The 27,395-nt window shown below is 40.8% G+C and overlaps 1 protein-coding gene across 3 annotated transcripts in view; it reads left to right on the top strand.

The window, feature by feature from the left end:
• fstl4 (follistatin-like 4) overlaps nucleotides 1–26,548 on the top strand; it is a 142,675-nt gene extending 116,127 nt beyond the window's left edge. For all 3 annotated transcript variants that reach the window (XM_026328733.1, XM_026328732.1, XM_026328731.1), the window contains exons 7-15: nucleotides 3,545–3,665; nucleotides 5,891–6,052; nucleotides 9,427–9,561; nucleotides 10,984–11,010; nucleotides 12,233–12,351; nucleotides 13,660–13,809; nucleotides 18,647–18,754; nucleotides 25,466–25,575; nucleotides 25,778–26,548. In XM_026328733.1, coding sequence (XP_026184518.1) covers nucleotides 3,545–3,665; nucleotides 5,891–6,052; nucleotides 9,427–9,561; nucleotides 10,984–11,010; nucleotides 12,233–12,351; nucleotides 13,660–13,809; nucleotides 18,647–18,754; nucleotides 25,466–25,575; nucleotides 25,778–26,480 — 1,635 coding nt within the window. In that variant the 3' untranslated portion in view covers nucleotides 26,481–26,548. The remainder of the gene's footprint in view (nucleotides 1–3,544; nucleotides 3,666–5,890; nucleotides 6,053–9,426; nucleotides 9,562–10,983; nucleotides 11,011–12,232; nucleotides 12,352–13,659; nucleotides 13,810–18,646; nucleotides 18,755–25,465; nucleotides 25,576–25,777) is intronic.
• Nucleotides 26,549–27,395: the final 847 nt, after the last annotated feature.

The following is a 27,395-nucleotide window of genomic DNA, read 5'->3' as shown; positions in this document are numbered from 1 at the left end:
ACACACCAGACAGACTCTAACTGCGCGTGATGTGACTAAACCATATAATAAATGAAAGACAATTATCAGTGGGTTTGTCATTATGAGCATCTCATTTAACATCACACTGTCAATGAGTCAGTATTTAAATACGTATTAACAGATTTAGTCGGCTGTGATCCTGAGTTGAACTTCTTTGTTTTTTTAAATGTATAATCCCATAACAACAGTTTTCAACATATTACTACTTTAGAGTGTGTGTATGTGGATGTGTGTTGTTTTTTTTTTTTTTTAGAAATGTAATTGTGCCACCTGATTAATATTTGATAAACTTCGGCTGTAAGAGGGCACAGCAGGGGGCTCTTCACATTGTCTGAAAACGAATAGTCCATTAGCACCTTTTTAAAATTAGAAATTCACATTTCTGCTCTAAACGTGTTAAGAGCTTGGGGAGTTTATCAGCTAATTTCTAATCATGAGCACATTGTTTCTTGTTTGTATTTGCACTCTGTTTGCAGTACTTACAAAATGCTGTTAGGGTTATGAGATCTTTGGAGATGTGCCGGGAATCCTACTCCCCTGAATTCAAAAAAAAAAAGCTCTTACCATGTACGGTCTGATGATCAACCATGAACAAATAAGGGAAGAAAGAAGGAAGGGTGGTAGAAGGACAGTAGCAGGAAAAAAAGAACATATAAGGAAGGACACATTTACTCCCTAGCATGCTCCATGAAACAGAGTTATAGCTTTCTCAGTGTTTAATGAACTATGTGGCCATGGATCTTTTTAGACACATCTGTACACTTGACAGCACAGTGCCGGCCTTGCTTTACCCACCGCCAGATCACAATTCACTAATTGCATGTTAATGAGCGGCCTTGTTGGTCTGCTGTGATGATGAGCCGATAAACAATGTCAAGTGTTATGGTGGAGACTGGAGAGGTGATGGCAACAGAGGTCCCACAGGCTCCTGCCTGTGCATAATGAATTTCCACAGAGCACAGTGATCTGTATGGGGGGGGGGGGGGCACTGGCTGTGTTTGGCTTGTTTTTCATTCAGTCAGATCAAAGATGAAACCAAATCCCTAAAGTAATGATTGAGATAACCTCTGTACTTTGTTCTGTGATGGATTTCCTTATAATTTGGAGTGATTTCTGTGTAGGCTCCACACAGCTGGCAATTTAGCTGGATAAAGAAATGATAAATAATCAATTCGATTAAGGGAATTTTGAAAGATTATCCAAAGTGCCCATAGTGCAGAAGATAAACAGCTGAGCTGATGTATGTATTTGTATTTCACATACTTGTAGTGCATTTATAAATATGCAAAAGTATTTCATATATGCAGTACAGTACTAAGTAGTAAGTATTTTTCTGTCTCTAAGCATATCCTATGTGTTAGTGTGATGTATTTGATTTACAGCACATTTCTTGAAATACATTCTGCTAATAATACGTAATTTCCCTCTGTTGAACTGTGTTAAATGGAAGCAGAAGTTTCATATGACAGTGATTGAAAATCTTTCTGCACTCTCGAGTATAATCCCTAAACCTGAAGGCTCACTCTCCTTTACAATCGCTCTCATTTGTCGACTTTCTCTTAGTCTCTTTTGGCTCTTTGTTCTCTGTCTTCATTTGCCTGCTTCCTCACCACTTTACCATTTTCACTGTTCTTTTTCCTCTATTTTCTCTTCTTAATCAGGGGAATTTACATTTTGAGTAGAGATTTTTTTCCCTCTATAAAGTAACTGCACTGTGAATGTTGGAGGACTCAGACCACTTTCTCCAGGTTTGAAAGTAAAGGCACAGCTGCAAACAGGAACAGATGAAATGGCTTCATATACTGTAGGTGCTGCAGTACATCCAAGCACGACGTATATACAGATTCATTCATAAATATAATGAATAATGCAGTTTATTTTATTAAAAACTATTTTACGTCCCTGTTTTTATTTGTAACTGCATTGGAACCACTTGGTAAACATAACATGGATGTGGCTCTTAAGTACATTCAGATGTTTCATCAGTGCGATTCTGTCTATTATGAAAAAGCAAAGATGGTTACTATTGAAAAAATAGGGCACAGGAGACATCAATGTGGTTTTGCATCTGAAAAAAACCTCAATGACTGACTTAAGTTTTAATGATTTGAATGTGGCCACAACCTCTTCCACCGCTCTTTCCATTACTGAAAGATATAATTTTCCTTGGATGAAAATTAAAGCATGTCATTTTCTCCTAAGAGTTTTTCTTCTGTCTGGGTGCCATCAGTACATTTTGTGAGCTCTAAGGATAACAATGATAGCCTTTTATGTTTTGAGCAGCTTTACAAGTCAGAATCTCCAAATTACATTAGGGTAATTTCTCTTCTACATTTCAGACAGACAATGCAGGCTTAGTGATCAGAGTGAAAGGCAACTTTGAGGCTTTTGTCAAATTTATCAAAAACGTAAAATTAAGACTTGTTTGGCCTGGATACCAGGGCTGCACCAACATCAGAACTTCCCAAGGTGCCCAGTTTTAGATGAAAAAGTGTGTTTGAAATGTTTTTTTCAAAAATAGATTATATGACTCGTGGCCTCTGCACAGTTACACCACAATCGACTTTTTCATGCTTTTTCATGTGAGCTGAAAACATTTGCACATAACTAAAGAAATGAAATTTAATGTAAATGACAGTTTTGTTTGAAGTTTAGAGTCACTGAGGTCAGGTCAGTCCGTCGTTACAATGAGGTTAGATACTGTTAGTCTCAACAAATGATTCATCATCATGGTTTTCATCTTTTTTTTTTTTTGTTGTATCTGGTATAGTTGTCTCACCCTAATTGTTAATTTTTAAACCTTTAACTCCCCATTTATCTCACGAGGAAATCATTCCTCATTTTTCCCGTCACAGACCTTGATAGTGTTATGTGTTAGTGTGTCAGACACATTCTTGACCACAGTTTTCAGAAAGAAAACAGCCGTTTGTGGTTTTCGATGTCACAACAGAGCTGCATCAGGACATCTGCTCTGCCACATGGTGGGACAGCAAACTATTTAATGCCTTAATCCACCCTAAGCTGTGGCTGGAACCCCCTGGTGACTGCCGGATGCTGCACCAACAACAACCAGCTCCATTCATCAACCTAATGGGCTTTATATTTTTAACCCTTGCCATTTATCAGACTGAGGCAGCGTGATGAGAGGAGAGAGGAGGATCAAATTCCCCAACGCCTGCTTCAGCTCAACAGGGAGACCGTTGATTCATGGTCTCTCTTCCTATTCACATCACTCTTTTTCTCTCTTGTCTTGTCCCATCACTCCCTGCTGTTTTGTGCCTCCTTTTCTGGCTCTCTCCTAGCATTCTTATATTTTCTATCAAGCTACTTTCATTTCTCCCTCACTCCCTGTGGCTCCTACCTGCGCCCCATTTTTCACCACTCTTTCCTCTCCTACACCTCCTGTTCTTCTTCTCCTGTCTTCACTTTTCCTCCCTCCTCCTCTTCCTTCTTTCTTTCCTCACCCCCTCGGCCTCTTCATTTTTTTACTTAATGTTCCTCTTCCATTTCTCTTCTGTTACAGGACTTTGGGGACGATGGCTCCCTGTACATTACCAAAGTGACAACCATCCACATGGGGAACTACAGTTGCCATGCCTATGGCTACGAAGACCTCTATCAGACACATGTGCTGCAGGTGAATGGTCAGTAGTGGCTCATTTCTTACTTACAGTGGTGGGAGGAGTGTGGACAGAACGCTTTCATTTTGTGTTTGCTACTCTATGGTTCCCCCATGAACAGATGTTTCTTATTGCCTGACCTGTTTACAGTGAAGAACATGTCCAGTGATAGGGCTGGTAAGGCAACTAGACAATTAAACCTCGGGCTTTGTGGTTAAAGAATAGTCTCAAGGTCACTTACGTCAACTTGCTCTTAGAAGACCTGGAAGCAGTAAGTGCAGCGTTGTCATGTCATAGTGGTTCTCAGCCTTTTCCATACTCTCACAGATGTTTGAGAAGGGCCAAGTACTCCTGATCGTGCTCCTTCCATTTATTGGATGTACTGCAGAAGATCCATCCTAGACTCTTGATTCTTGTAAATTAAAAGAGACAAGACAGTCATTGTACAGCTGGCAGTGTTGAGGCTTGTTGTTTTTAAAACAATAAAAGCATAGAATATGTGGATAAAAACCAGCTTCAGATATGCCTGACTGATTCCTACAGAGAGCTGCAAGTCAAGGCAAGATAAAAACAACGCATGAACTATGATCTCTAAGGGTCACAGATGTAAAATAATCCCTGTAAAGGAGGAGAGAGGAGAACAGAGGGTTGTGATGAAGAGAGTGTGCATGCAGCATATTCACTTGATTCTATGCAGTGGATAAAAGCTACTTAGGCTAAAACACATCTGAAAACCAGGAGGCACTCACTGATTCTGGCAGACTGAACTTTTCAAAGCACTAGCTCGCTCATATTAATCATATGCACAGGGGCCTTCATCTCCCCTACCTTTTAGTTTTTAGTACTAGGCATCTCTCCAAAGAAAATCTATGGAAGAAGAAATTTAAAAGCTCCCTCCCTCCCAAATGTAACAACAAAGATACAGCACTCCTGATATCTGTACTTTTGTCTCAGACTGACAGGCAGAAAGGGGGAAATGTATTCATTTAAGTCTCTTTGAATTAAGAGACACAATAGGTGTGACTGTTTTTTGTTTTAGATGTTAATTGAAAAGAATCGCTGTAGCATTTTCATGGAGCTAAAGTGGGAGAGGGAATTATAGTGGGGGGGAGTCACAGAGGCTGAGTAGGGTCTTGACGGGTGAGTTATCAGGAGAGGGCAATTACCAAATGTTTGTGTTGGGGATTCAAGGTATTTCAAGTGAGATAGCACAAGGTGAGATAAGGTGAAATGGAAGGGAGCCAAGCAGCACATTAAACTAAGTGGGCGGTTTGCAACCTGTTGTGCTTTCAAAGCAATAACACCCATGTGTCCTTCTGTGCTGCAACTTCACTATTAGTAAAGAAACCATCTAGTTTTCCTACTTTGGTTATGCAGTACTCTGTACTATAGTATCAGTGCTGTTCAGGATGTTTTCGCAATGTCACGTGCACATGTTTAATAAAAAAGAGAGAAAGGAAGAAGTGCTGCACCATTTCATACTGCGAGACACAGATTAAATTACATGGATCTTCAGACAGGATGAGGGTCCAGTGTAACTTCATGTGTGGGTGTAGTGTGATTGTGGGTAGTGGTCAAGAAAGAAATGATCAGTGGTGGAAGAAGTACTAAGAAAGAGAAGTGCCAGTACTAGGATATAAAAAGATAAAATGGGAAGTGTTTCAAAATTGGATTCAAGTGTAATTTTTGAGTAAATATATTGAACTACTGTGTGTTCCACCACCACATTAACCTATTAAAAAACACAAAACCAAATTATGCAAACTTAGCATTGCATTAGTGGGGCAAGGTTATAAGTTGAGTGCAAGAATTGATTGAACTCCTGAGAGGAGGTGGGATCAGGATTTGGCAGCAGCCTCAAGGTTGAGAAAGTGCATCAGCATCGTAACCAGAAAATGACATTTTATCTGCTCATGTAAACTATTACCTCATATTTCATTTTCCTCCTGGATTTCTCCACATTCATTTGCGGTCTTCTCCCTGGAGGTGGTGGTAGATACATCTAACATCTATTTCATGTAGGAGACGAGCTTTAATAAAGCAGCCCGGGAGCTCTTAGATTCTTGTTATGTGTGAATATATTCCATGCCGGGGTGAGACGTATTCCTCTATGCCTGCTGCATGTGTGAATGTTTGTGCTATATTCCTCCAGGAATTACGGTCTACCATGAAACAGTGTGTAATTATGCTTTCACTCGTCCCCTCTACTCCCTCCCTGTTTGTGTGTTCGGTTTTGTTTGTGCATCCAGTCCCTCCAGTGATCCTGGTCTATCCAGAGACGCAGGCCCAGGAGCCGGGCGTATCTGCCAGCCTCCACTGCCACGCCGACGGCATCCCAAATCCCAAACTCCTCTGGCTGAAGAACGGCATGGACCTGCAGCCTAGATCCTCCAAACAGCTTTCGCTCATAGGTGAGGAGTTTTAAAAAATTCTTTTAGTGCTGTCAGCATGCTGTGCATATTATTGTTGGTGCAGTGTTTTTGAATGTACATACAAGCAGTGTGGCAGTATGCTGAAACAAATCTTTAAAAACCAAAGCTATGCCACTGGATAAACAAAGCCTGACGATCTGACAAAGTCGGTGTCCTGTCAAACTAAGTTCTGTGCCACTTGCCTGCAGTAATATCTTGTTGTTCCTTTCATGTATTATGTATCGGTAATGAAACTAAGATTGTGGCCACCCTCGTCAGCTGTCTTCATTTTGGCAAAATAAACACTTATTCTTTAGAAGTGAAAGAAGAGGGGAGTTCAAAGAGTGAGAATAAAATGAGATACACTGTGTGTCGGGAGAGAAGGTTTTTTTTAGAGACACACTCTCAATATCAGAGAGAAGGAGCAGAATGGAACATGGCCTCTCTTTTTATGGCCTAGTTCTCATTAGGGGAGAGTTTATTGGCTGCGTGTGGGTCATTACCTGTGGTAATAGCCCGTTATCAACCCTCAGACACTCAAACAAGGGAGGTTCTGCAAGGTTCACCAACACATAAACACTGTGGTGGCAACGGTTTGAGATTTACCAACTAATGTAGGAATTGACAAGGAGCAGGAATGATCATTTCTGTGTTTTCCATTAAAAACAAGAATAGGGTGAAATGTAGATTAAGTAGTGTAGATTATCATTTTCACTTAGCCATCATTTAAAAAATGATCAAAACAGATGAGGCGTGATTTACTATTTCATTTGCACGTCAGGAGTGTAATGAAGATGCTGTAAAAGTGTTGCCTCTGTCCTCACTTACTGCTGAATTCTCTAAAACCTGAACTAAACCACGTTTGAACAGTAAAGACAGAAACTGCTTTGTGTTGCAGAATGAATGAATTCGTGTCCACAGCACTGAAACCACTCGAGTCTGTTGTAGATCTCGGCCAGACGGTCCCTGCTGCTTAGTTTGTTATAAAGCGAACCATTTAACACATCTACAGGGATATGTTGACGTGACAATTTTTGTGACCCAGATTCATTTTGGCAACGGGGCTTAGGAACTTTTTTCCAACCCAGTTTCAAAAAAATGACAATAGTCACATCCTCATGAAGGATGACTGCAAACTGCATTGGTGGCTGATGAGTGAGCTACATCTCTATACTTTTGTATATTTAGCAGTAACAATGAGAGGCTCATCAGAAGGCAGTTAACAAAACATCAAGTAGGAGAGTGGACAGACGCACCTTCACAGATACATACAAGCAACAATTCTCGAAAACTTTTGGGTGTATAGTGTCAGAGTAAAGTAACCTAACCACACCATGTATAATGTTGTTATTATGTTTATTTTATTAGAGTATTACTTTGCTGACAGGTGAGAATCTGTGTGGAAATCCTGACTGTAATGCAAAATCCAGCTTTGTTTCAGTTGCTCTGATGGACAATGATGGTCCTGTCCTCTGCTCTTATGAAATGTATCAGATCCTGATTCTTTTAAACTCTGGTCTTCACCAAACCACTAGAAATGTGTTTTCACATGTTTGACATATGACATAGTTTTCTTCATTTCCATTTAGTCTTAGTTTATTTATTTAGTTTATTTGGATACTTTTTACAAACACCCAAACATGTAGGTTTATAGAAACTGACCTCACTGACATATGTGCGTTTCTACTCTCTTAGCATTTGAAGGAAGTTACAGATATATAAGTTTTTATATAACTTTGATAAGTTTTGCCACTGAAGCCGTTTATAGTGAGGATTATCTAGAGTCATGGTCAGAATCAGTCTGTAAAGCAGGTTTGCTGTTTAGGTTTGTCACAGGAAATTATGTTTCTGGCCACTAGCTATAAATCCAACAATGATGTATTAGAACAGTACACAGCTGTTGTACTGGACCTGTTTGTATTGTGGATTCTTCAGTTCCAGAGCAACATTAACATTTGGAGTTCAGTTTCAGGACATCTAATATTCAGTTTCAGTTCTGTTTGGCTCCTGACACAACTATCTGGTTATTGAGCTGCTAAATACTGCACTGAATTCACCAGCTAGTTCCTAAATTTGTCTCTGACATTTGTTGCAAAATAAAATTATAAAGACTAATTTAATGAGTGGTTGATTCAGTGGTTTTCAATAAGAATTGATCTGAGCATAATTATAGGAATTAGAAATAATTAAAGTGGTGTCTCATTTGATGAAGACCTTGAAGGCAGTTTTCACTTCAAAGCATGACATATTTTCCCCCTGATAAAAGAGAATTATTTTCAGAATCCAAAAAGACATTTCACTAATGTGAGAAGCTTTGCATCAACTTCTGTAATGTCTTATTTTACAACCCAGCAGGCAGAAATTAGAAGGTGTAGATCAGGTTTAGTGTACAAACAAGCACAGCTTGCCCTTGCTGGGCACCTCAAGTAGCTTTATGTTTTAACGGACAGTGGATGTGAAGTGAAAAGAAGAAATCTAACAGGAGAGAGAGAGAGTGTGTGTGAATGTTTGAAGTTCTAGACATTCACAGATGCTACAGATACTTCAAAAGATGTAGAGAGAGATGAAAACTGAAACTTCATCTAAATGTTCTTATACAACATACTCTGCAAGAGCTCCACTTTCCACGTCATTCACTCCTGCCATGCAGTAAAGTGTGTGTGATCACTGTAGTGCTACAGTACGTACAGGAAGAACCAGACAGCAGCTGTACATCACACACCTTAATGGTACAGCAGATCAGAGTCTGCTTCTGATAAGCACCTCTGTGTCTTAACTTCACCTGTGCACCAGCATCACCTGTGACCTCCATCTGATGTCACTGCTGCAACTTGAGGCAAACAATGCAGCATTGTACCATATATCAGGGGAAATATGCATTAGAGTAGAGCTCATAAATGCATAAATAAATAAGTGCAACGCTATATCCTGTATGGTTGCTTTTTTACATTTCTTGTGGAAAAGAGCAACAGAAGTTTGATGTGGGCTGTGTGCATCTAAGGTTGATAATTAGTCTCAACTGAACTGCAGTCTAGAGTCTGGAATAAACCACATCAGACCTGCTTAACATGAATCCTTGTGTTTCTGAGGCATTTCTTTCACTTTAATTTATATGTAACGCACTCCATTAAAGGTGCATTGTGTAAAATGCGAAAGATTTTGTGGCATCTAATAGTGAGACTGCAGGATGGAGACCGTCACCTTTGAATAAAATGTGATTCCCTTCTCTAGAGCCAATGTCTGGTTTGTCCCTTCTGGGCTACTGTGGAAACATGGTGGCAGAACATGGCTTTAAATCACTCTAAATAGTACACACTGAACCTTCAAGTAACAGGAACACGTTCTTTTTCTGTTTGTTTTCTTTCTCCTTGTAGCCAATGGTAGCGAGCTCTTCATTGGCAGCGTCCGCTACGAAGACACTGGTGCCTACACATGCATCGCCAAGAACGAAGTGGGAGTGGATGAAGATATCTCCTCTCTGTTTGTGGAAGACTCGGCCAAGAAGACCCGTAAGTCACACCCTGTCAACCTTCACCCTGTATACTGTAAAGAATATAAAGAAACAGCACAGTAAGTGAATAACATCTAAATAACATTTCCATCTTGTCAAATACAAAACCAAGTATGACCTCCGACCCCAAACACGTTTGCACAGATTTTTTTTTAGATGTTTACAACATAAACCCTAATGACGTCATTTTAAGTAGAATGTAAGTTACATAAACATATAATGTTTTAAGATAATGAAAGCAAAGATTCAACTTTTTTTTTAATACTATTACCATTATCTGGCATCAGGGCTCAGAGTGGTAGTAGCTGTCTTAGAAAGGGCTTCATATCAAATGATCTGCTGTCAGATGGTTCCTCAGCAGATATCAAATGGCTGAAAAACATGGTGGGGAACGGAATAATGGTGAAGCAGCAGTGCAATGACATTTACAGAGAGTCGAACTTCTGTATTAACTGCACCCAAAAGCCTGGCATCTTTCATCCTAATTTTGAGATCAGACTAGATAGTATCAGCCAAATAATGTCCGTACCTGACAGACGTCGGGCGTCAGGAACAAAAAGTGAGCGTCAGGGGTGACATTTGTTCTTTTTATCTCGTCTAGTGTCTCAAAGTGGAAGAAAACTAATGCAGCACCTGGGACTCCTCTTGTCCGACATAAAGAATAGTGTATTAGAACTTTTTAGTTTCCCTCAGTTTGACTGCTGCTTTGACATGTTTGGCCCTCAGCAAAGAGCATTCTTCAGTAAACATGGCAAAGTTACGTTGCATTTCAGTCGACCTCTAATCATTTAATTATCACTCCCAGAAGCACGAAACCAAATCAGTGACTACATCTGTGGATGGGATGTGGGTCTTAAAACCATATTTAAACATCCATCCCTGTTACTGTCCACTGAGGGGAACGTTATGAGAACAGAACACAGACATGCAAGAGCTGAAGAGACCTTTTCATTCTTTACGTGGTGTGAACAAAAACACTGTTTATTGTGACTGTGTAAGAGGGTTTACTCCGATTTATGGAGCAATCTCATTGAAATAGTTTTAAACAATCTAGTCACAGATTTTATCTCTTCTCTGATATTTTCTCTTTCGTTAGATTGCATCATTTTGACAAGTTAACCACGGATACCTAGAAAGAGCTAATCAGGCCAGTTGAAATTAAAGAGAATAATCGATGACTTGTCTCCTCTCGAGACAAGAGTGATGTCTTGATTTAGGCGCGGGAAATATGGTCCTGTCACCAGTAGTGAGGAACATTTTGTAGCTGTCAAATATGTTTTGTTTTGACATGGCACTAGAGAAATCACCTCCTGTGTTTCTTGGACATGCTGTCTCTTTTTCTTTTTTCTTCAAGTGAATTAATGTTTTTCCTCTCTTCCCCCCCCTTTGCCTTTCCGTTGCTTGACGGCTGATTCTGCAGTTGCAAACATTCTTTGGAGAGAAGAAGGTAATCTATTAGAGTTCTCCAAACGCCTTTGTATTCTTGTGAATAAAAAAAGGTGCCGAAAGTGTTTTTATTGCTCTTCGGCGTCTGCAGCCACATACATGTTTACATATCTGCCACATTGTCCATAAGAATCACTAAAGTTTTTTCCTCTCCACGAAAACTTTTGCTTTCTCTCTTACATGCCCACGGTGTTCTACCCTTCCCCTTGTTTGCTTTCTAATCTGTTTTTCAATTCACCTGGGGGAGGGCACTTACACACAAGTGGGAATTTATGTGTTTCGCAAATAACACCACAGAGCCAATGTTCTAGCTACAAGAAAAACAACTTTGTGGGTTTCAGCAGTATACAAATCCATCCTGTCTTTATAGGGTATGTATTATTACCATATGAACATGGCCACAAGTACATTTTTACAACTGCACAAGAAAATCCACTGTGGTTTAGAGTGTGATAAAAACACAGTCTGTTTTATACATACATATATCTATATCATAACCACATCATGCTCACCACAGAACCAGAAGAAGCCAGTCTGGTACAGAACAATGTGATTATTTGTGAGCATTGTAACCTCTATGAGTTAATACACTGTGTTTTTGTTGTCAGTGTCAGTTCTGCATGTCTGTTTCACCTTTGCTGACACTGTGTTTCAGACTGTTAAGGAGTGTTTATTCTGGGATGTGCTGTGTCGTAGCTGATAGTGTCAGAGTGTGAAAATGACATCAATCACCATCATAGTTTTTGTCAAGAAATGCATTTTCTACATGTTTATGTGCGATGGGTACAAATGCTTATGCTCTCTGCTCATGTGACATGCTCCTGACAGCACTAATGCCTTCTTCATCCAAACACCTCAACATTACCCTGTGATCCTTGGTAACTAATCAGCAGTTGTTTACACCAGGCAGACAGGATTTGAAATGTTTCCTCATAGAGACACTTCCTTTAATTTGATGTCTGTTGTATGTTTTGGACATGTTGCTGACAGGACCCTTTGTACGCATTGTCAAAGTAGCTGTCAGCCACCCATTGCCCATCCCTGCTAACAAGATAGCATGCTAACAGGAGTCTTGCTGTGTCTCCTCCGGCAGGGAAATTGAAATGCCCATCACAAATGTCAGATAAGACACGAGTAGGATTTTCTGCCATTTTAATTTGTATTTGTTGCATTTTAAAAATAATTTTTATGAGCAGGTTCTGCCTTTCTGTCATGTCTTCCAGGACTGAGTGTCGGAAACATGTTCTACGTGTTTTCTGATGAGGGCATCACAGTTCTCCAGCCCAGTGAATGTGAGATACGCAGACACATGAAGCGGACAGAAAGGATTGTTGCTACTTATGTAAGTGCCTGTTATGTCATTTCTACATATAAGTTTTAATAGTGCAAAAATACAATAGAAACGATCTATAAATAGGTGCATGCTGGTTTCACACTTTAGTAGTGATGTTTGTGACCGATGAGTAGGTGGTTTTAAAAATCTAAATATGCATAATGCAGAAAGATGCTACTTAGTGTCCGATATATTTTGCATTAACTGTGACTTGTACCCATCACATTAGATACACCGTTAAAGAGTGTCTTGCTCCCAGTTAGGAATAGGTCCTCATTAGGTCATTGTATGTGTGAAATCACAATTACAATGGTAATGTGAAAAGAAATTACAACCTAAATGAAGGCCATACTTCCTCCTGTTCCTGTGTCAGACTCTTCACCTCACTAAATGTAATAGGATTACTGGTGTCCATTAGTCAACAGCTGGCACCAATAGACTCTATACAGTCTATTCTACACACCCTGAGGTTTTTAATCCAGTGGAGAACATCCTTCTCCCAGAGCAATGGGCTTTAGATGGTAAAAGTTGCTTGTTCTTCTGAGGGATTTGGGTTTTAAAGGAGCCTGTAATTGTATTAGAGATCAATACAAACTCAATAAGCCATGTGTTAGGCCATTCCTGCTGTAAACAGCAGTTTCTCTGCTTTGGTGAAGTGTAGAGGTGGAATCTCTTGAAACACAACCTTTGCAGGTGTCTGCATTAGTGATTACTTATCAATACTTGTGATATGTGGGAGGGAGTGCGTGCATAAGTATTTTGTCAGCAAAGATGGCAGAGCGCAGGGCCTGTACAGTGGTGATATGGCTGAAATCATGATTACTGTATTTATAGCATTTTAAAATCAAGGCTTACACTTTTCCTTCCTTCAATCAACTAATCTTGTGTTAATTCCTTTTATGTCTTTGGACACTAAAGCACTTTGAATTGCCTTTCAGTTGTGTCTGTGTATATGACAACTTGTGTTTCAGTTAGTAATCAAATGAGCAGATTTGATTAATTGCGTTTGTATTGTTATCATCTTAAAAAAATGAAATACTTGCTGGCTGTTGCTCCTCAGGTTTCTGCAATAATGTTTTGACAAAAGCATTTTAACGACGATAACTTGAAATTTCCATTTTCTGACATTTTGAAGAAATAATTTGAGGATATAATCATATAATTATAATTTTAAAGTGAAACTTTGAATTTTCACCCATTCCCACTCATTGTTGATGGTTGTTAGAACCATGCTGCTCATCTGTGATGCACTAGTGAATCCTGCCAGCCTGTTCCTCCTCCCATCCTCCTCTCTGTTCTGTCGTGGCCCTTCCACAGGAGGAGATGTGCCCTAAAGGTGAGGGGGTGTCACCTCAGCACTGCGTGTGGTCTTCAGCAGTCAACATCAGGGACAAGTACATCTACGTGACCCAGCCCCTGCAGAGCCGACTGCTGGTTGTCGATATTCAGGCACAGAAGGTGGTACAGGTGGGTGGAGCAGGTATCAGGCTTGTCACAACACACAGAAAGTCTGAGAACATCTCAGAAAGTCTTCAGCTGTATTTAATGATTGACATTGTAAAGCCTCTGTAGAAAACTTGCATAATGGCATTGGTAAGTTCAACACTCAGTATGACATTGAATGGGAAAAGTAAACTGGAAAAAGAAGTGAATGAAGTTTTTTTTTTTTTTTTTCAAACATAGTGTACAGTTAGTGCTATTTAGAAGACTTTTCATTTCACGTCTGTTATTCTGGGCGGCTGTGGCTAGGGGTGCAGACCTGGGTGTCCACAGGGCCGGTGGTTCTATCTATTCCCAGTTTCTCTGTCCTAGAAGTGTCTCTGGACAGTCCACTGGACCCTGACTTTCTCCTGGTAGTCAGGCCAGCACCTTCTATGGCAGCTTGTCACTATCAGTTTTAGTCCGTGTGTGATAATGATAGGCAAACTTTAAAGTGTCTTGAATAAAAGTGCCAAATAATTGCAGTCGATTGACCATTTAACAGTGATTGCCCAATCTTAGCTTGATGACATGACTTAGGCATTATAGGCCTGTCAAGCTCTGATTCCTCAGCATGATGAAGCAGGTGTTGCTCAACATTTGCAGAGTTTGGAGTGTGGTGGAGTTTCTTCTTTAGCCTTTCCAAAAACACAGGCATGTTCACCGTAAGCTGCAAGTGCTGTCTTGCTATATAACAGTCCTAACCGGGGCGCTAGATGAGCTAAGCAGTGGATCATTAACTACATTATTTGATTAGATTATAGGTTATGTTACAAGTCCACTGTCTAGCACTTCCTTTCTGTGTGGCCGCTGTTCCTAGGTGTTACTATATGAGAGTTTACAGTTATGGTGAGACCTCTATTCTGCTCTTTATTGGTTACTCCTCATCCCCCAACATCCTTTCATTCAAATGTAATACTATATAATTGTATTGCAGTAGTATAATAGTATAGTCTAGTCTAGTCAATATACATCCATGCAACCAACGTTCAGCTATGTGTTAGAACAGCGTTGCCGACATGAGGTGTGTGCGATTCAACTTGCCATGCTAAAAAACAAAGTGCTACTGAACAGCCACAGATGTAAGAAGACCACATGCAAGGTAAAATGAATCAAACGCACCTCAAGCGCTAGAAACAATATGGTGCCCAGGTGGGTGCTGGCTGCCTCGCCATTCATCTTGCCTGTAACGGCTGTTTAGAGACTGAATCCCTCAGGGGTTCTTCCCGGGGTCAGCATCATTTATACTGAGGTACAGGCTAAAAGGAAATAGGCCTAACTCAAGGAGAAGGAGGTGGGAGAGTAGAGAGAATGAGATTAGACAGAAAACAGAGCAGATACAGTAGCAGTGCAAAAATGTCATTATAAACCTGTAACTTAACCTTAAAAAACAGTTAAATGTTTAAAACATAGAACTACAGCTTGGATATTCATACACAATTTTGCTGAGACCTTTGTAAAAACCAGTGCAACTGTTTACTATCTTCATCATTAATGTCACTACTCTGGCGTTAAAGTCACAAGTAAAGTCGTCTCATATTATTCAAAGTGGTGCCTGACCTCTGCTGTGCTGCAGTCACCAACAGCTCCCCCTTTTCTCCATGAGGACTCTCTTTCTTTCCCATGATCACTCTGTCCTTGTCTTGTCTTTTCTGAAGACCCTCTCTGGCCTCTGGTGCAGGAGTTTAATACACCATCTCATTTTTCTTTCTTTTCTTTCTCTTGTTATCTCAACACTTTTCTTCACAAACCACGTTTGTGGTTCTTTTCCACTATGGATTTCAGAAAAACAAAGAAGATGGCCAACTACAGTGAATGTGCTTCATCCACTGACAAGGACGACTGTAAAGCAAAACAATGGCCTCAATTTTTCTAAGTCAGTATCGTGAATCAATTATCCTCTGAAAAAGGAGATCGAGACAGTGATCGGTGAAAATGGGGCAAGTACAGTGACTTATTTAAAAAACAAAAGCAAACAACACTTTAATAAGTTAAAAATAATAATAATAAGCTGAAATATTTCTCACATAAATAAGATTTATCATTGTGGCAAGAAAGGCAGCACTGTTTTTTCTCAACTCCAAATTTTTAAGTACCGTATTTTCCGGACTATAAGTCACACTTCTTTTTTTTACTCCTCTGGGTTGTCCTGCGACTTCCATAGAGAAGCGACTTATATATGTTTTTTTCTGTTCAACAAGGCTGTTTTTGCTAAAAGTGACTAATATTCAGGTGCAATTTATAGTCCGGAAAATACAGTCAAACCCCATTAATGTGTCAATAGCAGTTCCATTGAAAGAAAAATAATGTTTGAAATGAATAAAAATATTATTAGGACCTTTTCCACTGCACTAGTGAAAAGTTGTCTTATGCACCTTTTTGAAAACCAGTTTGAAAAAGTCTTCCAACATAACCACAATTCTCAGCAGACTAGAGATAAGGTTTGTTAAGCTGCACCATCATAGGCTTTCATTGTTATTCACATGCAAGAAAATGTCACCTTTATCATTCAGTGATCTAACCTTGACGCTGACGTGTCAGAGCTGTTGCCACCTAAGCCTCCCACTGGGCCTGAAAACAAATGATACATCAGCTAATTAAAAACAAACTGAGACCGTTGAACATTGGTCTCGGTCTTCTGGTTGTGCAGCCACTTTGTTTTAGTAGCGTAGTTTCTTTTGAGCTGCAGTAAATCAGTGGCAGGCGTCATACTGTCAGCCAGGTTTCCTTCATGCTTATTCTTTTCTCTGAGCCCGATCGAGCATCTTTTTTCTAACCAGGTTGAAAAATGTTTCATGTTTTTTGTGAAGTAAAAAAGATATTATGCTTTCCTGATGGATAAACTTTTCATTTCTCTTTTGGCAAAAACGTCTTTCTCAGCTGTGGGTTTTCTGCTCTGGAAATCCCCCGATTCTTCAGTGCTCCCTGACTGTATTGTAGCCTCATTAAGGTTAGCATTTGGTATTTTCAGTGTTTCAAATGCAACTGAAGTTAAATGCTCCCCAGTTGGTATCGCGGCAGTGACACCCATGGGCCATTACTAATTCCCAGGCATAGCAGCAGAATGAAATCTCAAGCTACTGTAGCTTATTTCTGTACAGAGGAATCACCAGTCTGTCGGTGTCAAACAGTAGTGGTTGTGAAGTCTATTCGTGGTTGTGGTGTTAGCAGGTGGTGTGCCTGCAAAGTGAGCAACTACCCAGAAATGACTCTCAAGTCTTTACAGACCTATTTTGTTACAGCCCATATAATCTGCTGCTGATATTTGTCAATTTAACAGGCAAAGGTCAGCACTGGTGCAAATGAGAGGTTGTTACATGTTCAACATGATCTTCAATAATAAATTGAAATGGGATATTCAGTGAAACAAACATAAATTTAGCTGTTTTTTTTTTTTTTCTTTTCAAAATGCTGTTTATGGTCTTTGTCATCACACAAAGACTCCTTTGTAAAAATAGATCCTTAAACCATTGTAGTGTTAGAGTTTAGGAGCAAGACACAGAAGCTGCTATGTTTCCTCCCGGTGCTCTGAATACCCTGACCTTAGCTTTTCCACCAGTCCCATCATGTAAGAAGCTAAATACGAGCAAAGGCAAGTTCACACATGCAGTCCACGATCTCCACGTTCGGTAGATACTTGCTGAGTTGACATTTGCCTGACCAGTGGAGAGCAGAGGGCTGGACCTCCCATTACTGAACACAGAGCTTGTGGTCTCGCTCCACTGGTGAGGGTGTCAGCAGCTCCCTGTCCACCCAGCCAGAAGCAGGGTAATGGATTGTGTTATTCCTTGTTGTTGACATTGCAGCAGACCCGAGGTTGAATACACCCCACGCCCTCCATCTCTCTTTTTCCTGTCTGTTCTCTTTTTTCCTTCTCTCTCCGTTGTCTCTGCTGGTTGTTTTCTATTTATTCTTTTTTGACCTGATGTGTGTCAGATGTCTCCTTTCAGGCATTTACCCCCCGTTAGTCCTCTATCACTGCCCTGATGTGACAACTTGATAATATTTGATAGTTAAAGATCATTAGGTGCAAAAGTATCCTGGTCTGTTACACAGCCATGTTTTAATGTGTATATCCAGGGCCCCAGGTTTGGGTCAGATAATCCTATTTGCAGATCATCCAATGGTGACCTCTCTTTTATTGCTGTGGTAGTAGGAGAGCAAAGCATTTAGGGTTTTGCTAAAGGATTTTTACTGGTGGTGTAGTCCACCATTCAGGCCCGGGTGTCCCTGTTGCCTTTGCTTGCATTTAGCTTCCTAACGAATATTTCTCGTTTGTCAAGAAAGCACATGTATCTGCCTTACATGCTGTATATTATTATTTTGTTATTGTTAGGGGATGGCTGTGGTTCAGCCTCAGGAGGTAGAGCAGGTCATCCACTAAACAAAAGGGTCCCCAGTTCGACCCCCAGATTATCTAGTTCCACATGTTGAAGTGTCTGTGAATAAGACACTGAGCCCCAAGTTGCTGGTGGTTCTTCCATCAGTGTATGAGTGTGGGAATGATTGTTGGTCCCGATGGCCGTGGCAGCACCACCAACTGTGTGTGAGAATTGGTGAATGGGCAAACAGAGCACACTGAGTGCTGAAAAGTGCTATTTTATTATTATTTTAATTTATTATTTACCAGTAGAGATGTTTGTTTTTCTTCTGTGGTTTGTTTTGTTCTGGCCACTGTGCCTCTGGTGTTAATCACTGTCCCTTCATTAAAGGGACATTTCTCTTGTTTTTCCATAAATGTGAGCTTTGGTGAGTTTTCAGCACCACTGAGAGAAGTTTAATTCCTGTCATTAAGTCTGTCCTCTCCCCACTCTGTGTCTTCTAGGCAGTAACAACTGACCCTTTTCCAGTAAAGATGCTCTATGACAAATCCCATGACCAGGTGTGGGTTCTAACATGGGGAGATTTGGACAGAACGCACCCAACACTTCAGGTAAGTGTCACACTAAAAGGCTGTAGTTCCATTCAGTGGTTCTCCTACGATATCGAGCCAACTAGCTGACCTAAAAGTTGTACTAGATGATTTATTTGATAGTTTGGGGGCAGCACAATCACGTTGTGACCATAATGCTAATATACTGTGTGGCCACCTTTTAGGTTAGCATGATGAAGTTGCTTATTTATAGATCCAGCAGTTGTGGAGCAAAACGATGATTCATCTAGAGGTGTCTGGCCACCAATATTCACCTTACTTTATCTCTGGTTTCTACTAACCCCTGAAGAAAATATCAAGCTCTTCAGCTGCTAAATACTCCATTAGCTGTGCTATATGTTTTTAGGTTCAGACTGGGTTGCAGACAGTGGGTTTTTAGAGCTTTCTTTGCTGAAAAGAACAGCCTGTCACAGCTGAAAATGGCACCATGAGAGTGAAATAAACAGTTATACAGTGAATTAAGTTGCAGACCAGACAGATAAACAATGAGCTGTAGTTTGATATAAAGCTCCATACGCCAACAACAGTGGCAGATTAAGGGAATAAATCTCCATAGGTTTATCACCATGTTATGATTTTCACATTGTCATTTGATGCATTGTTATGTATCGGCTCTAGAGCTGCAACAGACAGCAAAATGGCAGCACTAGCTGCACTGCAACTCCCAGAGATCATGTAACGTGCTGTCAGTAAAGTGGACAGTTCCTGATCATGTAAGTGGGAATGCATTAACATTATTCTCCATGGGGGGAGCACAGGCTGGTTACTGACACGTTTGCATTTTGGCCTGTGTCATTTTATGATGTTAGTGTGTGTATCCACTGAGTCTAATTTGGGACTTTGTGATGAAGCTGTTAAGACAGTTGTTGATCTTTGCTGCAGCCCTATTTTTCAGATCTGGCTGGTCTTTATTTACATAGAATCAAGCCAATGAATATTTAAAAGTACAAAAGAGACGCTATGTATTGTTGTCTTATGCTTATGTCACCCTACATTTACTTGTGCTTGTGATATCTATATGAGCTATATAAGCTGTAGTGAGGAAACGCTACCTCATAACTAACTGAGCTTAGTTGTGTATGTGCGGTCCTGTTTTTGCATCACAGTTTCTAATCTATATATGTTCTAGAGCATTTACCAAGTCACACAAACAGTGATTCAGAGCTGCAGTGCTTCCGGCTTGTGCATGGTCTCCCTTTGGACCACTGGTGTTGGAGGCTTCACAAATGAGAAATGATCACAGGTGTGGTTGTATTTAATCCACCTCGGGGATAGGCTGGGATAAGTGAGGCAAGAGGAGGATGCGGAGTAGGTCGGGAAGGGCTTTGGAAATAGGAGCAAAGCTGACACCCCTGGGACAGCTATGATGCTGTTTTCATAGAGCGTAGTACTTGTGTGGGTGTTTGCCTGTGGAGGACACTGCCATGGGTAAAGCCACCAGGGGGATCCCATTGTAGTCTCTGTAATAGACACAAACATGTTTATTGTTCTGTTCTGTCCCATCAGAGGGAAGGATCCCATTATGGTCGCGTTAGGTGTTGTGTTCGGTCTTTACTGTTTGGGGAGATGCCGTGTCTGTTCATTGTGGGGGATTGCAGTGGGACGACAGCACTCTCTAATTTACGATTCTTCAGAGGATCTTTGTAGTGAAATGACTAATTTTATAACAAGAGAATCTCTAATCTCTAAAAAATGCATAAATGATATTTTTCTGTGCTGCTACGGGTTTATTAATTTTTAATAGTTAATGAATTCCAGCCATTTGTCAAGTGGGCTTTATAACTAAGACTGTTTACACTATTATTCCCCGATTTGTTTTCCGAAATGTTTGCTGTAATTGTAGATTGTTTTGGATCTTAAAAGGTGCCACTACATCCTGGCAGCAATAACCAGTGAACAGACAACCACCTGTGTGTGGGCTTTAACAGTTTTCTACTGACTTACAGCAGGCACACATTTCCCTGTGCTTTAGTTTTTGCACCTTTTCTTTGTAGTGTAGGTGTGTTAGCAGAGGATTTGTGTATGTGTTGTTGTCTCAGTTTATGTGCACACAATGTGATGTTTATATTGGAGTTGTTTTTCAATTACTGCCCAAGGCTATAGTTTTAATTCAAGTGGAAAATTCTGTGGAAAGATGTTTTTCATCACAGACAAAACAGTTTTCTTCTCATGTAATTTGAAACAATCAGGAGTACAGAAAGGAGCTTTGCATAACATTTCCCCCTTTTGCTGCCTGAACTGCAGAAAACATATTTGTGTTTTTTCATTTTATTCATCTCCCCTTTTCCTGCAGTCGTTCAGGAGTAATGAATAATTAGAGAGCCGGGCATGAATCACTCAAAAATGCAATTGCAGGGAAACCGCATAATTGATTGGAGGCCACATGGATCACACCACAAATAAATGGTCTGATAATATCATTATCATTTGGACTGAAAGTAATTGACCTGTTCAGCAGCAGCCTGTCAGTACCAGAGGCAGCACTTTGCTTCAGTGGATCATACATGTGTATGAGTGCGTCTGTCTTTGTGGACCTTAATTTGTGCACACATGATGTGCATGAAGCGTGAGGTTGTGTGTGCGTTCAGCTCAGTGTGTGTGTGGTGTTTTTAAGCAGCCAGGTTTTAGGATGGCTCAATATCTCTGTGTAAACATCAGAGGGAGTGTGATTGTCAATTCATTAGTGAAGACAAATGGAGGAATTGCTGGTGGGCAGAGAGACACGGCCTTTCAGACTGTCAGTCCAGTGTGTGTGTGTGTGTGTGTGTGCATGCATCTGTGCATGTGTGTCTACGTGCCAAGAAGACATTCAACTCATGGGCACATTGTTTTTCTCTGAACAAACACATTTGTCTGCTGGTACTACACAGTATTTGCCATCTGTTATCTTCCCATTTATCTCTCTCTTAGGTTTGCCAAATGTGTTTGAGCTGCACGGTGGTGCAGTGGGTAGCTCTGCTGTCTCACAGCGAGTAGGTTCTGGGTTTGAGCTCACCGCTGACAGCGGACTTTCTGTGTGCGTGACACGCAGGTTCGGTTTGTTTGGTGTCTCTGAATGAATCATAATGTCTGAGTGTGAGTGGGGACTCCAGCCTTTGTCGCACGTCTCTCCCTCCCCCTTGTTTCCCGTTATTCCTTTGCTGTTAGTCTTTTGAAGAAGCCATTTCATTTGTGTAGCAGTGATTTATAACAGTTTTGGAAGGCAGACACAAGTAATGTTCTGCTGACAGAGCGTATATCAGAAAATGCATGTGTCCTTCTGGAGGGCAGCTACCGAAGATGGATTTTGTTGTTTAATTTTAATGACCTGTTGATTAACTGCTATCACTCAATTAACTCTTTGACACTTTCTATACTTAGTGAGGTTTTTTTGGCCCATCCCCATGACTTCAGACTGCTGTGAGCTATAGCAACATGCATATGTTTAGATTTATCTATGATATATGCCTCCTGAGAGGTAAAACACAAAATATGAATTTATGTTTTAAAATTCTTATCTTTCACATCAAGCTTGGAGGGAATCCATAATAAGCTTTATCACTCCCCAGGAAGAATAACACAAATTCTGACAGTATATTAAAAAAAAATAAAAAATTTCTCTAGCCAATAGCATCCACTGCATGTGCTTATGTTAAAGTGCTTTGTAAGATTTACTGCAATTCCTGAACAAATACACTGGAGAATTTGAGGAATTAATACCAAAAACACATGCAAGAGAGAAATGCTGCATATTCACGGAGGGATGCAACGAGCAAAGTTTGGCTAGCTTTTAGAGAGGTGACATTAAAAAAAAAAAAAAAGGTACCGTTCAGGGTCCCCCTAGAGGCCTGGCACACTTCCGTTCCGTAATTATGCAGCATTTTTCTCTCGCATGTGTTTTTGGTATTTATGGAGTTTCTGCATTTGCAGCGTTTGGCTGTTGCAGCGCGTTTTCCCTTGTCAGCCACCGTAGCTCTCGCTCTCGCTCACTCAGCGTGTCACGCCACAAAACCGACCAATCAGAGAACTGGAGAAAGTTCATTGTGATTGGCTGGCAAACTAAATTATTTTTTGCTCCAATATAATTTCTTTAGTAAGTGGCAAAAAAATAACGCTACAATTCAACACAAAAGCTAGTTAGTCAAACCAAATCCCCCTCAGGTATTATGGCAGCCAGTGAGGAAGGTACAGAGTAAAAGTCAATTGGGCCTCATTGCTGAGTGTGTGGATGTGAAATTAAAGGATGATCAATGAAAAAGAAAAGTTGAGAACACCTGCAGCCCTGGAGCCCACAGCAGCTGCCTAATAATACATAAGTGATACTACAAACCTCATTAACTTCTGTCATTGTATTTTGCATGACTGTTTTTAATGAGGAGTCTTTCTACGTCTTGCTATCAGTAAGACACAGACTGATCTATTCAAAATGGATAAAATATTCAGAAGGGTTGAGAGAGAGAGAACTTTTGAGGAGTACTGCAGCAGTATAGCAAAGATAAAAGCGTTGCAACTTAAACTGCTATTTTTATTTCCTTGCATTTGATAGTTCTGAGGAAAGATTGTGGAGTCTGGCCTCCCACTGGGCATCAGGTAGAGGTTCAGCTTTAGTGGCGTAGGCGTAGACATCAAAATAGATTTTACACTCACTTCTTTCCTTTTAAAAATATTCTCTATGCTCTCTAGCAGCATTTGCCTAGGTGTCTAAACCTAGAACTGCTTCAGTGAGGCAGGTTTGTCTAAGGACAGAAAGTGAAGAAGAACTGGTTTTAACCCTGGATGTAGCATTACAAAGCAGAGCATGACTAGTTGCCTTAAATAGATGCACACGTGCAGGTTCCATAAACCATCTCATTCGTCCTTGACTGTGACTCGGTGTAGACATATATGATGAAGCATGTGTCACTGTCAAGGCAGTGCCCATCAAAAGTGGACGCCCTCCTCCCTGCACTTAGCAAACATGCTGATTCAGGGGCGGGTGTGTGAGATGAGAAATGGGGCTTTTACTGTTGTGAGATAACCAATACTGAATAACACACTTTATCAGAGACGTAACATGAGGTCATGTGTCCCCAGCCCACCTCATATACTGTAGATGTTTGTTTTTTGTTTAAGATCATGTGACCTGGACAAGCTCCGGCTGACCTCAGACATGAGCCTGTCACTGAAACTAGCAGCCACTCCATGAAGCTAAAACATCACAGGTTTGACTATATAGGAGCAAGAGGTAGACATTAGTGTTTCCTTTTAAAACAAACTGTTTAGTTTTTAGCGCGACTATCCAGGTGAAATTAGACAAAAGAGCAGAACAATAAACTATAGCTGCACAAATCCTGCATCATTTTTTAGCTACGAGTTAGAAAACACATTTAATAAAGCACTTAATTTCTTTTATTTATATACCTTATGTACTGAGCAGAACATTTCACAGTTGAAAAATGAACTTGTCAGTTCTCTGGTGTCTAAATAGTAATTTAGACAGCAACTCATAATTAACATTTCTTTGACATTTCTGCACTGCAATTTCTTCTTACTTATTGGCATATTCACCAATACCAATTCATCTGGGATAAGCTAATGTCGGCCTGAATTTATCAGCCTAGTGCTACAGAAACGCTTAGTGGTTTCTGACAGAAATCAGATCATTTCAATTGTGTATATAATATAAATATAGTTAATCCACACTGACCACTTTAAAGTTAAGACTCCAACATGCACATATTAATTGTTTCTGGAACACAAACGTGTGGTAAATTTACTTCAGCCAGGTGGATATAATGTTAAGTCATTGAGAAAGGTGTGCTTTGAGCCAGTGGGTTGTCTCTGTACAGTTTTTAAGCTCGTACCTTTAGGTTTGTACCTGTATGCTTGTTAGTTTAGGCCTGGCTGTGGAGCAGGAGGTAGAGCAGGTTGATCATAGTTGAAGGGTTGGTGGTTCAATCCCTGGCTCCTCCCAACACTTGCTCCTGGTTGGGTTCCCTGTGTGTGAGAGTAGGAAAACTAGAAGAGAGCTGAATAAGTCAGTTAAATGGCACATTATTTGGTTTAAACCTCTAAATGTATTTTAGAAAGCTGTGGCACAGGGGTTAGCACCACTGCCTTTTAGTGAGAAGGTTCTGGGTTCAAAACCAAGAAACTTTCATTGTGAACTGTGCATGTATTTTAGATTATTTGGCGACTGAATAGTAGTTGATTCAAGTGTGACTGGTTGTCTGGTTTTCACATAACACCACTTTTGTGGGCAGAGTTTCATAAAGGAACCACATGTTCTATATAAATAGAAAAGGCAGGACTTCACCACCTTTTGGAGCCGCTGCAACCCCGACAATTGGCTGCTTTGAGATTAATATGTCAGGTGTTGAAATAGCTGATTGGCTGAAGTGTCTAAGCCAATGGCGTGGGCTTGAGTGGCTCCAAGGATGCTTAAATTGAATTTCCTGCCCTCTCCTTTTATGGACTGGGTGGTTCTTTTATGAAGTTCTGCCATCCTTTAAGCACTGTAGGTGGGATAGCCTGGTTAGCACATCAAAACAGACAAGCCGAGTTACCATTTAACCCCAACACTCCAACCACTACGCTGTGTGTCATCCTGGCTTCATAGCCTATGAAAAGTTAGTAAGCCTTGAAGTCTATGAGCAAACCTGTGAAACGGAATTTGCAGTCACATAACTTGCAAAATTGCGTTTACAAGTCAGCAACATGCCAAGGATAAGCTGTCCTCTGCATCACTTACAGGTAATTCCTCAGGCCAGTGTGGGCGAAGTTCATCATGCCATCCGCACCACTTTCCAGAGGGTCAATGACTTCTTCATTCCCCCAACCAACCTCATCATCACTCACGTGAGGTAAAGCAGCACCCACCTCAATTCAGTCACCTCTGACTTTAAAACACAGGTGACCTCATTGCGCGCCCATCACGGCTGTCGTTCTGAAGTAAAAGAGAAAAGAGCAAATTAAAATTCTAATGACAGTCTCGATGTGTATTAATCACTGCCCACAGAAATCTAGAAAGGCTATTAACCTTTCCTCTGAACTTTGTCAATTTAGGTTTGCCTTTGTGTTCCTCAAAAACGAACCTGCAGTACACAAGATTGACCTGGAGACCTTCCACCGCGTCAAGACCATCAGTCTGAAGAACTACAGCTGCATACCAGTCAGCATGGCCTACACACACCTGAGCGGCTTCTATTTTATTCAGTGCCAGCACACGACCAACCAGCAAGTCCCACCGCAGCTCCTCGTTGACAGTGTAACAGACGCTGTGATTGGTCCCAACCTCAATGTCACAGGACAGCCCTTTGTGTCACCGGACGGTCGCTACATTGTGACACCCGACCCACAGAGCTTAAAGCTGATAGTTCAGACAGTGTCGTTCCAGGGGAAGCTGGGCCTGAACCAGGAAATGGACAAGCTTGTAGCTGTTTCTGATCTGGTTTTCCAGCCCTCGTTCACAGAGTCCAACCAGCACGTGGTGGTGGCCACCTCAGGCTCAGGCACGGACCTGCTATTTGCCGATCTGTCTTCGGGCCGTACTGAGGTTCTCCAGAGTCTCAAGAGTCCCCTGACCCCACAAGCCTGGCCCTGGGGAGGCCCCAACAGAGTGGTGGTCTCCAGTGGGCTGTTCGGACAGTATCTGGTGACACCATCAGCCGAGTCCCTCTTTGTCCTGAACGGCAAACAGAGAACGCCACACTGTGAGGTGTCAGACATCAAGAGGGGGAACACAGTTGTCTGGGTTGGTGAGGTATGAGTAAAAAAAACAAAAAGAAAGCGTGAGATGCAGAGTTAGAGAAGATGTGAGTGAAAAGGAAGGAAACATCAGGCCAAATTACCTAATATAAAGATATGTGTCAACTTCAGTTGTGGACTCAATCCCGGGACTGAGCAAGAGGGAACCATGCCTGGGTTTATTGTAACAAAAGTACACTAAAAATAGAGTAATTGAGAAAACATTAAGAAATCCTGTTGTGATATTTCTATTGGGAGAAAGTGTCAATGCCGTTCAGTGCAACAGTGATCTATGTGCACTTAACTAAACAGAATTGTACATTATTGCACTTCCTTCCATATTATCACAGCAAATAGGTACCAGACGAGGGGTTATTAAACTATGAACTATGCACAATGCTCACTTTTTTTAGAGTACAAAGCTTTCCAATTTTGTTTATCTCAACAATGTTTGTTGTTTTCACCAGTGCTGCATATAATCACCACAAACTAACTGTCTGTCCTGTCTGCCTTTAGTGTATGTGTGTTCTGAGTCCTTTAAACGCTACCAACCTGTTTATTCACCTTTGTCATGGTATTGTACTGTGTCCTCCCTCTGAAGCTTTCATTCTCCTCATGCCAGCAGAAGTTGGCTTTATGCACATGTGTAATACCCTCTAGTTACATCATCTATCCAAAGAGCCCGAATGGTCCATTAGCCGTCAACAATGGATGTTTCGCTCACAGAGGAAGCCTAACCAGAAATGAACAATACATCTTGTGGTGCAATGGTATAATCTGTCCCTTGCTGTCTCTCAGTTATTCTGTACCTGCAGCACAACTCTGCTGTGCAGCCTGTAAATGCCACTTAGCAGAGTCCCTCAGGGTAATAATTCCAGTTTACGCTGACCCACATGCAGAGGCCATGCCAAAGTAGCATCAACTCCATTATCTGACT

Source organism: Mastacembelus armatus, chromosome 14, assembly GCF_900324485.2.
Source record: "Mastacembelus armatus chromosome 14, fMasArm1.2, whole genome shotgun sequence".
Classification (NCBI taxonomy): domain Eukaryota; kingdom Metazoa; phylum Chordata; class Actinopteri; order Synbranchiformes; family Mastacembelidae; genus Mastacembelus; species Mastacembelus armatus.
This window is presented reverse-complemented; position numbering and strand designations above follow the sequence as displayed.